Below are 13,051 nucleotides of genomic sequence, written 5' to 3'. Positions count from 1 at the left end.
CCCACTTTAACTTGCGGCACGTTATGGAAAACGTTCTCCGAAGTTGACTGCGCGCCTGCTCGGCTCACGTGTACCCGAAACGTGCGCACGTTTGGACAGCTCAATAAACAACTACTGCAGCGCCAGTGGCCGCGGTGGCAGAAGAAAGCCGGATTTCGCACAAATAATAACCATTATTTTCTTGTTTCCTCTTTACATTGTTTGCGCACACTTCTCTCACGGCGAATGCGCGTCTGTGTCTGTGTAAAAGTTTTATTTACTCGTAGGCAGCCGGCAACTCGACAGACGCGGGCGGAAATTGACATTGATTGTGGCGTGCACACAATGAGAAATCGGCATTGTTGCCGTTATTTGGGTAAGTGTGGCGCGAGGAAAGCACTGCTGCAGGGTTGCCTTGGTGATGGGGTGAGCGTGGTCAGTTAGCGCCTGTCATACGTTTACATATTCAAACAAACAATAAGTTATAAGTTGCGGAAATTTTCTCAAAAACTTTAATGACTTCAGCGGTCACCGGGTGCCGCACGGAACTGTTTAAATTTTTGCAGGTGAGCCGATAGAGTGTTTATTATATTTAATTTATGTAAGCACCAGCTGACCCGACGAACTTTGTACTATCTAAAACTGGTATTGTTGAGACGCAAATTTGGCCCTTAATTTGATTTGAGATTCCTTCCCTCATGGAAGGCAATCTCCGGCATAGTCTTGAAAGCTGAGGTGCATGCTGCTTGAATGGATCCCCTCCGTTGTCTCAAAATGCTTGCCTTTCATCTTCCATTTCAGGCAAGGAAACAAAAACAAGCCCGCGGTGGTCAAATCTGGGCTGCAGAGGGGCTGCGGAAGCGTTGGGTATGCCGGCCTTAGTCAGATAGCTGTTCACAAGAAGGGCGGTGTGAGCCGGGGCGTCGTCGTGGTGCAACTTCCAATCGGCTCCGATGTCTTGTTGCAGCTAATTGACTCGTAGTTTGAGTCTCTTGAGGACTTCCACGTACAACTTGGCGTTAAGGGCACAAATTCATGGTGGACGATGCCTTTGATGTCAAAAAGACAACGAGTCACATTATCGGTGTTTGTCGAAGTCGCAGGTCTCTCAGCACGGTCTTCATCAGCGACCTCTTCTTCGCCCTCCAAAAAGGCCTGGTGCCACCGAAACACATAACTTCTTACCAAAGCAACATCTGGGTTAGCCTGCTTGATCATATCAAAAGTCTCTGTCGCAGATTTACCGAGTTCACACAGAATTTAATCGCGTACCTCTGCTCTAACGAACGCTGCATTTTCGGCTTGTACCGCTCACAGAAACACGTCGCGCGAAAATGTTTGTCCCGACTCTCCAGGTGCTCGGAAATAACTTACCGGTCGCTTGTTCGTTAGCTAGGAACGCCCTCTACCGTATCCAGTCAGTGCGCGCACGCTCCGAAGTGCAGTCGCGGTGGAAGAAAATCAGTCCTATTACTTTCCAAATAAATCCTGTATATTAATGATACTTTTTCAGAAAACTTCAAGTAAAAAAAAAATCTTTTCATAAAATTGTACGTTCAAATTCAGAGATTCTAGGAGCTAGATCACCAGACTTTATGAACAAGGAAAGATTAAGAGTATCAGGAGTTATCATAGTTCTGAATACGCTTAAACTTGTAAAGGTATAAAGAGTATAACCAACTTTAATATGCTTTCACAGGCTTAGAATCATCGTTAATGCTTCGGAATCTGTAACTGTAAAACTGGATATTGCCTTATTATAAAAAAAAGGCTCACAAGCCTTACTACTTGCGCTGGACCTTTTGGGAATTGATAGAAGAACTATGTAGTATTATACTTGTATCTCAATATAGGAAATATATTGGAACCTTTTTGTTTAGAGTGATTTGTTCTCTGAAATCAATCATAGTTTTTTGTCAGGGAAATCTACATTTCCTGTGACCCATAATATGTAAATTTTCTTTTTCCGCTCGTCCGCTCCATAAAATTGGTGAAAGTTTATTATTGACTATTAGACAATTGTACTGAGGTCATAATGTCCTCTAACGTGGAACTTCACATAACTTATGAGATTTTCAAACGTACTAATTTTTTCAAGAAACGCCATAAAGATTCTGAATATTATTCTGTATTACTCATTCATACGACCAACATACACAAACGACGTCTGATCAAATTTGACCCGGACTAACAAAAAAAAACACGTATTTTAATTCTAGTTTTTATTATCTCCTTCAAAGTAGGCTTTTGAGCCAACACAAGTATCCTACCTCTTAGTCCATTTTTCCATACATTTATTAAAAGTCTCGATTGGGATGATCTTCAGCGACTTCAGAAAATTTTAGTTCCTAAAGTTTTTTTCATTTTTGAAGCTTTATTCGCTAGATTGTTTGACTCTTCCAATGTCCCATTACTAAACCCACGTCTTGCCACCAGTTATGATGCGTTTGATGATTGTCGGGTTCCTCAAGTATCTTGTTTTCTACTACACGTTGTTTTTGCAAAAGATTCGAGTCTTTAATACGACGAGTCGCGTTTACGTAACCGGAACGGATCCGGATTTTTTATCCGGTCAAGTACTGTCAAATCGTCAGAATTTTGCCGCTACAACAATAATAACTATGACGAGTATAGAATTGACTCGTTTCCTATTCAAGCCGTTAGCGAAAATGTGTTGAGTCGATCCATAAGAGATAAAGAGACCGTTTGATGTCTCTCTGATGCCAAGGTATCCCCGTACATCCATTAGAAAATGTCGTGTATACATACATATATACATACATATTTGTATGGAATATATTATCTGCTGGAGAATAGTCCGTTTTTAGCATCTTTTTCTACTGGAAAACTTCTAAAAAGAGGACATATAACAAAACTGTAGATTCTATTGGTTTTATACTTCACAATTCCAAATCTCCAAATTACAAGAATACCTTATTCATTGAATCACCAACCACAACACCATATGTGTGTACCATATTTAAGTACGACTACGAATCAGCTACGTAGTATATCTATGTATATATGTAGATAGAGTAACAGATTTATTTAATCAGCTCCGTCTATTACGTTAACATTAGATAGTACACATTCGACTATACATACATACATATATGAGATTGCTTTATCTAATACAATACTCACATTTGTGTTTGTGCAAAAACTTGCAATTGAGCTTTTGCTCCCCGCCTGTGGTCTCGGCAACCCATTAGCTGCATTCAGCTTTTGTTTTGGCCTTCGCATTGTCTATTTATGTTTGTTCTTCTCTCGTTTTCTTGTAAAGTCAGCAGTTTGTTTATATTTTTATTGACATTTGTTTTGCCATGTTATTCGCTTTCGCATTTCGCATTTCGCGTTTCGCATCGGTAAATGAACATGCTAAGGTATGCGTACATGTGTGAGAGTACTTGTTACCCACAATCCATATATCAATACGTAATTTTACTATATGAACTCGAATATTTTGCGCATGTGCATACTATATATTTGATTAGAACACTTGGTAATGGTAATCACTTCTCGTCATCGTCTCCATCGTCGTACTCAATAGCGATTTCTACAATTAATTTCGTAAATCTTATGCAGCTTCATTTTGAAGAAATTTTGATATGCAGAAATCTTTCTAAGAATCGCTTTTAAGCACTTCCATTGAGCGGAACTGTTATGCTCCTTGTTCTGCTGTTGCCTATTGTGAAGTTTGGTTGTTAGTTATGATGTGAGATATTTCGTTTAGTTCTCGTGTAGTACTCGAATCAGTCGCCTTCTTTCAAATCACCGTTTTTTTTTACGTGGCCTCGTGACACGTAATTTACGAAACCCAAGCAAATTCGTCATTTTCTAGAAGTTGGTGCTTCGTTTCTTACCTCCCAAAAGCACCTTCCCACAAAAAAGTTATGAAAACGGTGATGTATCACTATGTTCGGTATCTATGATGTACCGTTTCCTTGATATGGACATATGGATCGCTTTGGTAACATATTTCACTTATTTTCTGAGAAATCTATTGTAAATTCAATAATCTTCAGAATATAGAGATTATCATATTTGTCACTTAAATTATTCATGCTAAATTCCAGCAGATGTATAGTACTTCGAATTGTCGATTTAGAATAGCAAATAGGTGTGACAAGGGTCTCTCTCCATTTCAGTCAAATATGCTCAGATAAGTTCTCTATTATTTTTTAACTAGTTCATACGCAAATACCATAAGCTGAACCATAAAAAGTAGAACGGGGTCCAACTACATGACCTCGATAATTAATTGACGGGCTCACATCTCGATATAATTCGGTTGCCTAAAGTATGTATGTTCAAATAAAGTAATGTTCTTTCGATCTTCTTATCTTTATAATAGAACACAATGAGTGATATTTCAAGATATTCTTTCAAATTCAATTAATGTCTCTTCAAGTGTTCCGCAAGATAGTCATCTTGGTCCGATTTTGTGCGGAGCTTCTATTTAGCGGAAACCACTTGATTAAGTGTTACTTCGTGGGAGTGGTAAGACATTTAAGTCTCCTCTAGGGCACGGACTGACGGAGGCCTAATCTGCTATATATGTACGAGTATGTCCCAGTTTCAGCTTTCCAGTTCTCAGTGGACTGGCATACAAGTATGAGCGTCGTTAAATTTTCTACCGAAAAACCACCACTTGATTTTGTTCGGAATGCACTGATATCTTTTAGTGTCGACGGCCTGTGCACAGTGCTTATTTGTTTGGCATAAGCTTGAAAGACTAGCGGTTGGATCCATATTAGAGCCGCATATAATATGTAAAACCGATCTCATTACCTTTGTGAGTAAAAATCGCCGGCTGAAGCGCACGCGACCTTTAGTTGGTCTCCGTAGCAGCCCATCATACATTTGGTTTGATAGAAACGGGTCTAGAACCGAGCCTTGCGTGCTTTCATCAGTATCGAACGACAGTTGCTCGGTGTGATAGAAATGATTTGCGATTGAATCTCTAAAAATTTAGAATGATGGGTTTTTTTGTAAATCTGGGTATCCTTATGTAATAAAAGACCATTTACTAGAGCATGATTTGGAAGTTACTATGCACCCTAAGCTTAATTCTGGTCTTCATATTGATACCGTAGTCTTGAAAGCAAAAGGTATTCTCAGTTTTGTTAAACGTTGGTCTAAATAATTTAGAGACCCATATGTTACTCAAACACTTTTTACAACTTTGGTTAGACCTATATTGGAATATGGCTCTGTTGTATGGAAGCCTAGTTACCAAATCCATTCTGACTAGTTAGAGTCGGTTCAAAAACAATTTTTACTTTTCGCCTTCGGGCATTTTCGATGGAATTCTAGGTTGAGTCGTTTAAAACTTATTAATCTACCGGGTTAGTTTGCTTGGTTTGCCATTTCATAAAGGACATACTCACTTCGGTGAATGGGTCTAAAGTTTCACAAGAAAATTTTGGTCAACGGTGAGGTTCGACTGAATGGATACTTTAATAAACAAAATTATCGCATTTGAAGTGATGTGATCTCTGGATTAAAGTCATTGGTCCATGAAAAATGAAGTCGGCCATAATGAGAGAAACTTTTTATGAGCTTATTATCTCGGTCGTTAGACTGTGGCTTGTCCTCCAAAACACCGCCGAACTATTTTTGGTGGGGTTATGTGAAGTCGTATATCTACGCAGTTATGGCCGAGACGGTTGACGCCTCGGATGATAATATTCGGCACAGTAACATACTAAAAACGATCTCAATTATTTCCAAAAGTGGTCATCAAGCTGGGAGGCATATTTTTGTTAAATTATATATAAAATGCATACCTTAGCTCATGCCGACTTAAGCCATTTATGACCATAGAATTCATCAACAATTTTCATTTATTTTTTGCGTAGTACTCTTTGTAAAGATTATGAAAAAAACTTCATTATTTGACTTCATCACTTATTAATTGCACTCATTTGACTAATTACCGAATCGCCTAATGACTCGTTGCTAAAAAATTTCCACTAAGAACTTGAAGTTGCGTAAAGATTCAATTCAAAAATATATGAGAAGCACTGCGCTGCTGTTTCCATTGCATTTTGCAACTTTTCGTGTGACTTTACGCCTACGTCAGACTACGTGACGTAGTTAGCCTCTCAATTTCTTACAACGAGTGCGACTTATTTTAATTTAACTTTTGACATTGACATTCAAAAGCAATGTTGTTGTGTCGCTACTGTTGGTCAACGAATTCTGTGTAAAGATATAGTGCCCACAAACAGAGATTATAGCAAAAGTTTATATCTACATATATAATACAATTGTATGTATGCAATACTGGGAAAATGCAAAAGCCTGCTTGTAATTCATAAGTTTTGTAGTTTAGAGTTGCGTTAGGAAGACTTTATTTGTTCAGAGAGTTAAGGTATATATTATGTACAGTAAAATAGAGAGAATGAAAAATCAAAGTTAATAAAAGAAGGCTAACTCTTTAACACCGTCGTCTGCATTCCGTTTTGACAACCTTAGAACTTGACAAGCGAGACCTAGCTATAAGCTAACCTAACCATAACCAACAGTTTTGCTCATGTTGGACAAGTGCTTCCTCAGTCTGCAGTGCCCTGTAAAGAGCGCGACAAGGAGGCGGAATTTGTTCTTTAAACCTTGCAAGGTTGTATTCTGCCAGAAGTAGCTTGACATTGCGTATTCCTGCTGGCCTGCTGTCATTCGCAACTCTCTCCTCCATGCTGAGCAACTTCTTTATAGTGTGGGAACCCACAGCAAAGCATGGTTCTGTCCCCATCATCATGGACGCTGCGCAGAGTGGGTTAGTTCGTCGGCCAGCTCATTGCCGGCTACCCCTTTATGTCCCAGCACCCATATTAGGTGTACACGGTTGCAAACTGAAAGTCGGTTTAGTATGATGATAGATAGAGAGAAGATGATAATGAGGTCGTATAGTGTATGAGTCTTAGTTATACTGAGTAGGAAAGTGAGGACCATTATAGTTAGCGGTCGATTCGCTTGTTGCATAAAGAGTTACTCCAGAACTCCAGGTAACTTTAGTTAACCTTTATCCAGGGGTAAAAGGAAATAGTGGCATAGTCGTTAAGCGAAGAAAAGAGCGATCGTAATATTTTTGAGACACTACGTAGAATATTAGATTATGCCAGTCGAGGAAGCAGACCCAGAAGAAGGTGTAAAAAATATATTTAAAGTAAAATTTCGTCAATATGTGGAATAAAGATATGAAATACTTAGGAATAAGAGTAAAATTGGAAATCTGGAGTTTAAGGGTCGGAGTTTAAGTGTCCTCTATCCAAACTGTAGGATAGATTAGGGGCAATAACTGAATCAAGAATCGTACTAGGAACTTCTATATGTAGTCCTTTGTGAAGCTAAAAAATATAAACTCCGAATCCGATCTTATAAGTCGGTAAAGCACTTTGTGCTTAGGTTTATAATTTCCATTTCCACTAGATCGGTAGGACATCCGAAAGTGTGTGCTTCTAAGAGTCTAAGACTTGATCTCGCAAAGGTAGAACAATGCAGCTGGCATTAGGTAAGATTCTTAATATTAAGCCGACATAGCAATGTTCTGTTAGAACTCACATAATCTAGCGAAAGGGTAGCCTTACTGAAGGCAAAGAGTTCACTGATTTAGGTTACGATCTATCTTTTGCTTGTCGACTTGCGTTATGCATAAACCGATGGCAGCCCAGCGCTAGCCAAGCTCTCACGTCTATCTAATTATTCAGTAGTTGAAAACCAGTGCGGAGTAAACAATCGACCCGTTCCCAATCTGCTGATAGTGGAAGTAGGTTGACTTCCTTGCCAGCTTAACGGTTATATACCATTCAGTTGTGGCTGTGTGCCAGACCTTGCTTATCACAAGATAATTTGATGCCATTGATAACGAGGTAAGACATTCTTTAACCAGACTGGAATGCACGATTGGTGAGCTCAAGCGAAGATCGTATAACGAAGCGATGTCGCTAGGTCGCTTGATGTACGCTTTCAATTTCAAACCTCGACGTAAAATGCGCCCATTCGTTCCATAAGTCAGTCCGAGTTGCTACAAACGGCGCCTAATCGATTCTCCACGGTCTTCGTGTACATTCTGAAGTACGGCTGGTATATTTTTTTTCACTGCGTGCTGGATGTGGTCCATTATATATAGAGAACCAAGCCTTATCGCTCAATTATTCTCAACTACTCCGTTAGGTACTTTTAAAGACCAAAAGATTACGTTCAATCGATCTGAAGAAAACGAAACGAATGTCTCTGCTGGTAGAGAACGCTATACGAAATATCTGGTCATGGTGGGCACCCTCATTTTATTCATAATCCTAACTTCGGAGCTAGGAACAATTTAAGTAGAAGCCGAAATGTTTTTAGCAAGTTAGTTTAATTTGGGCTAGTTCCAGTTAAGAAGTGTCTTTCATGCTACAGCTGTTACTTAAATCCTAAAAATTGGATTCGGAATGGAATCAATAGCCGGCAGAACATATTTCCAACTTTTTAAATATAGCTTTTTATATTTTATTTAATAAAACATTTGAAGATCAAAATTAAAATCTTCGTTGAATAAACGATTAAGAACTAAAGAATCCCTGCCAGTTTTTATAATAAATTCCTTCTCCCTTCGGACTTAAACTTCGCTATGCTGTCGTATCCAATCACGCGCAAATTGCACACGTGAATACACGCCAGGATATTCAGGTCTAGCGCAACCATAGCCCCATGACACCACACCCACCAGCATTCCATCTTTGGTAATAAGTGGACCACCTGAATCGCCCTGACAAGCGTCTTTGCCGCCCTCCAGATAACCAGCACAAACCATACGATCTGTAACGCCGCCAAATTGCTTGTATTTCTCAGAGCAGAGTTCATGGTTGAACAGCGGCACTTCAGCTTGACGCAACCACTGACGTGACTCGCTGGCATTTTGTGTATTGCCCCAGCCGGTCACATAACAGATATCGCCATCCATAAACTGATCCTTCTCGTCGGGTAACTTGATAGGTTTTTTATTGTCAGAATACTGTATTTCCTTCTCCAGATGTAGTAAAGAGAAATCATAATCCACATTGGAGTAATTAAACTTCTCATGTTGTACAATCTGTTTGACGCGCAACAATTGGCCACCGCTAGCTGCCTCTGAGGAACCGATACGCACTTTTAACTTCTCCGGGGTTTTACCGCTGTTTTTGAGAGGAGTAAAGGGATAGAATAAGAAATATTGCTTTTAGAAGAAGTTGAAAAAATAAATAAGTTTGTATTGGAGGAAACTTACTCAGTACAATGAGCAGCTGTGAGCACCCAGCGTGGCTAAGAAGAGAATAAACTGCAAGTTTCAATTTGAAACCCTAATTTTTAACTTGTTCACAACTTACCGCTATTATAGAACCGCCGCAAATATGTCCGCCACTTGTTTGCAGCGAAATTTGATGTGGCGCATCCGTAATATTCACTTTGTAGCCACCTACAATGCGTCCGTCCAGTCTTGGACGCGGCAAGACTTCATCGGAGGGCAAAGCTTCGTCATCCACACGTACCAAATTCATTTCTTGGCCCTTCAGCGGTTGTGGTATAATGCAAGCTGGCAAGAGAAGACATAAGAAATGATAGAAATCATGGTTTTTATAAAGTTTAGAGAGCTGCTAGGGGTATTTGGTCGATAGAACTAGTGTAAGAGATTTTTAACTCAGAGCAAAGTGGGAGTTGTGACAGTATCTGGAATTTATAGCGGACAAGTGAAGAAGTGCTATTGATTTCTGATTTGTACGATATAAACTCTCCGGGATTGTTCGGGAATTAGAAGTCTCTGTCACACAGGCTTATAAAGGCGCAGGATCGCTGGATGCCATTGAAGCAATGTAATTCGTGCAGATTGCTATGCAGTCTAGAATCAGGTCCTCAGAAGTTTCCAACTTCATGTCGCAGAACCGGCAGTTTATAGAAGAGCAAATCTGCAGCAGAGTTTCTTGAGTCTACACTGCCCGTTGTAAAATTCAACAACTACAACTAGCCGGAACTCGTTTCTAGGAAGGTTAATTATACTTTTAAACCTAGTAAGAATTTAACCACTCATTAGCGACTTAGTCTGGCGCAGACCTGTGCGTTGTTGCTAATAACTTTTTTTTTACCCACTCTTTACTCCTTGGAAACAGCTCTTTTATGATATGTGGAACTACTGTAAGGAAGAGTAAGCTCAACTGGTAATAGTTTCGACTACGAGGTCTGACCGGAAACTTAATTCTGGTACCAAGGGGAGCAGAAGCCCTTGGAGTTCGCTCCAACCTATTGATGTGGACTAGCGCCTCGAGGAATATCGTGGTGATTGTGGTTAAAACCCAAATGCGGGGAGAACTGACACTTTGTCAGTTGAATGTGGAGCTGCATTGCAACCGGTTGCCCGACCTAAAGTAGGGCAGAGGTTTTAGATGGGTCTCGAACTCTACCAAGGTGGTTAGTGTGTCCATTCCACACTGCCAATTGGTACTCAAATTGCCTGACATCGCGGGGTAAGGCTGTCGTCAGCAGTTTTGTACATTAAACATACCGAACGTTGTTAGGCGTAGTTCGAGTCCTACCATCCTGAAAATAGCTACAGAACTGGAAATCTCTTCAGGCAGTTTACGTACCGCCTACCCTTTGTGAAGTGGAACCTAGATGAGGTGAACTCCGTTGTGAACTAATACACTGTACAGCCGTTTTATACATTCCTGCACTAGAAGCGATGCCAGGTAATCTATCTCTTTTCTATGACCTACCAAGCCAAGTTTTGGAATGAGATCGCTCCGACATTTTAACAGTGAATGTGACTAAAAATTGTAGGCTTAGCTTTAGAAATCGAAGCCGAGCACTTTGCAAGCCTGTAAGCGTTTTTTCTTGGCAAAATTTTCCAGTTTTGTTATATTTCCATTCATCTTTCATTTTTCAAGAATTGTATAGTAAGGGTGTTCCTAATAGTTAGAGAAAATATTAAAATTGTTTAAGATATTTTTAGTCATGTTTTGGAACAGGTCCTGCCTTCGTAATTCACGCTTCCAAAGTTTTTCAACCAAATTTTTCCTATTTAAATTCTATCAAACTACATAAAGCACCACACACCTCCGGCTCCAACTTCCGTCGTTAATCCACATAGCACAAAATAGGTGATGGCTAACGAAAATGTTTTCCACAACATTCTTTTTTTTATTATGAAACTATTTTTAATGTAAACTGATTTCCAATATCACAACACACTCGCCAAGAATACCACACAGAAACCGAACCGGCGTCAAACTGTGCAATCGGCTGGTAATCGGTGCACCTTATATAGCACAGTAATGCTTGCAACCAGCAAATCTAGACCCCATTCATGCTAAACTCGCATTGTTTTCTTTTTGTTGCTTCTAATCGCTTGAGCGCGACAATCTTGACCGCCCATGGCTTCATAACGCCTCGCCTTACCAGGTGTTATCTGCAACATAGACTAGTTAATATGACCACACGAGCGTGTTGAATGTAGGTGACATTTGTAGGTATGTCTGTGCGATCGCTGAATATGGAACACTTAGATATGATTCTAACGACCAACACTCGATTCGATTCAACTCGACTCGCGTGGCGTAGCGAACTCTTGTGTTGACACTGCAACTGGAAATTGGGCCAATGAAGCAGCAGTGCAGCTAAGGGGTGGCAGTTGCAGATATAAGAAGTCCGATGCGCCACTCGAAGTGTCGGTCCTGTGTCTGCCACTATTGTTTGCCAAGCTTTATAGCCCCGGCGATAATCTAACCAGTTGAAACGAGTGAAATTAATAGTCGAAGAATTTTGCAATGAGCACAGAGTCAATAAATTTACAATAACTTATAAATCAAGCAAATATTTATTCTAAAAATATAGATTAGGCCTATGCTCATACTTTTAAAGTTAATTGAAAAAATTTCTGTTGTTTTTATTACGTAATATATATCTAAGACCTAGTCATTCTATTTAAAAGAGGGTCAAAATAGAACAACAGATCACCCTAGAACAATATGCTTTAAGCAGGTGTTAGGTGGTAGTTAGGTTGAGTGACTATTTCACAACTCATCTAGGCCTTTAGGTGGCCTATACCAATGTGCCTAAAGCCATTTCACTCTATTTGCTCCGCTCTAAACGACCACGTGCTTCTGATGAATTCATCAGTACGACAAGTTTTATCAGAGCAACCACCGAGACGTCTTCAAGAAACCTCGACCGATAGTAACGCTTCTTTTCCTATAATAAAGGATAATCCATTTCGAGGTTCCCAACTAAAAAAAAACACAGAAACAATTCAATTTTAATGGGGAATGTTTATTGTCTTTTGAAAGAACATTATTTGGCATTTATTTTTTGGAAATTAACTCTTTCAAATGTTGGCGCAGATACATCTCAGATGGTCCCTCCGTTGAGTCCAACTTTCTATGGCTCATTCAAGCATTTCAACTGGTAACTGGCGAAAGACAAGTATGATGTTTTGTTCCAAGGCCTGAATCGAAGCGGGATTGTTCGCATAGACTTTAAACTTTCTCCATCCTCACAAGTAAAAGTCGAACGTTGTGACACGATCTTGGTGGCTAATCGACCGACCCAAAATGTTAAATTAACTGCTCACCGAAGTGTTCTCTCAATAAATTCATTGATTGATGCGATATGTGGGAAGTGGCGCCGCCTTGTTGAAACCAAATGTCGTCGAGATCACGAACTACAGTTTCAAGCATCAAATAGTCGGTTATTATTGCGAGATAACGGTCGCCATTGACGGTTACGTCTTTTTGGATGAAAAGGCAGCTCTTAAATTTCTTCAGGTTGCTCTTCGTCCCAAATGCAGAAATTTTGCTTATTTTCATATCCATTCAGCCAGAAGTGAGCCACATCGCCGAACCAAGTTTGGCTCGAAAACGTTGGATCTTCTTGGAACTTTTCAAAAGCTCATAGAGCGAAGCGAAGTCCCTTGTGAAGCACCTGCGGCTTCAGTTCTCACAGAAGCTGTGTTTTGTTTTTGATTTGGAAAATTTTTACACGTCTTTTTCTGCCCGACAAGTTCCGCATTTGTCGAAACCGCCGATATCGAACCACTATAGCATATTGCTGCCACACAAAC

The 13,051-nt window shown here is 39.9% G+C and overlaps 1 protein-coding gene across 1 annotated transcript; it reads right to left on the bottom strand.

Moving 5' to 3' along the window:
- Positions 1–8,469: 8,469 nt before the first annotated feature.
- Positions 8,470–11,505, bottom strand: LOC105233651 (trypsin-1). The gene is made up of 4 exons (XM_011215784.3): positions 11,050–11,505; positions 9,330–9,535; positions 9,230–9,264; positions 8,470–9,137 (listed from the first exon to the last, which is right to left on the bottom strand). The coding sequence occupies exons 1-4, from the start codon at positions 11,123–11,125 to the stop codon at positions 8,582–8,584; spliced, it is 873 nt and encodes a 290-aa protein (XP_011214086.2). The 5' UTR covers positions 11,126–11,505; the 3' UTR covers positions 8,470–8,581.
- Between the last annotated feature and the right edge of the window lie 1,546 nt (positions 11,506–13,051).

Source organism: Bactrocera dorsalis, chromosome 1 (genome assembly GCF_023373825.1).
Source record: "Bactrocera dorsalis isolate Fly_Bdor chromosome 1, ASM2337382v1, whole genome shotgun sequence".
Lineage (NCBI taxonomy): Eukaryota > Metazoa > Arthropoda > Insecta > Diptera > Tephritidae > Bactrocera > Bactrocera dorsalis.
Note: the sequence above shows the minus strand (reverse complement) of the source record. Positions and strands in the feature narration are given on the sequence as shown.

Coding starts and splice junctions, on each gene's coding strand:
- LOC105233651 (XM_011215784.3), bottom strand. CDS start 11,125: ATGTTGTGGAAAACATTTTCGTTAGCCATCACCTATTTTGTGCTATGT. Junction 9,265..9,329: donor GCGGCGGTTCTATAATAGCG/GTAAGTTGTGAA, acceptor TTCTCTTCTTAG/CCACGCTGGGTGCTCACAGC. Junction 9,138..9,229: donor ACAGCTGCTCATTGTACTGA/GTAAGTTTCCTC, acceptor TCTCAAAAACAG/CGGTAAAACCCCGGAGAAGT.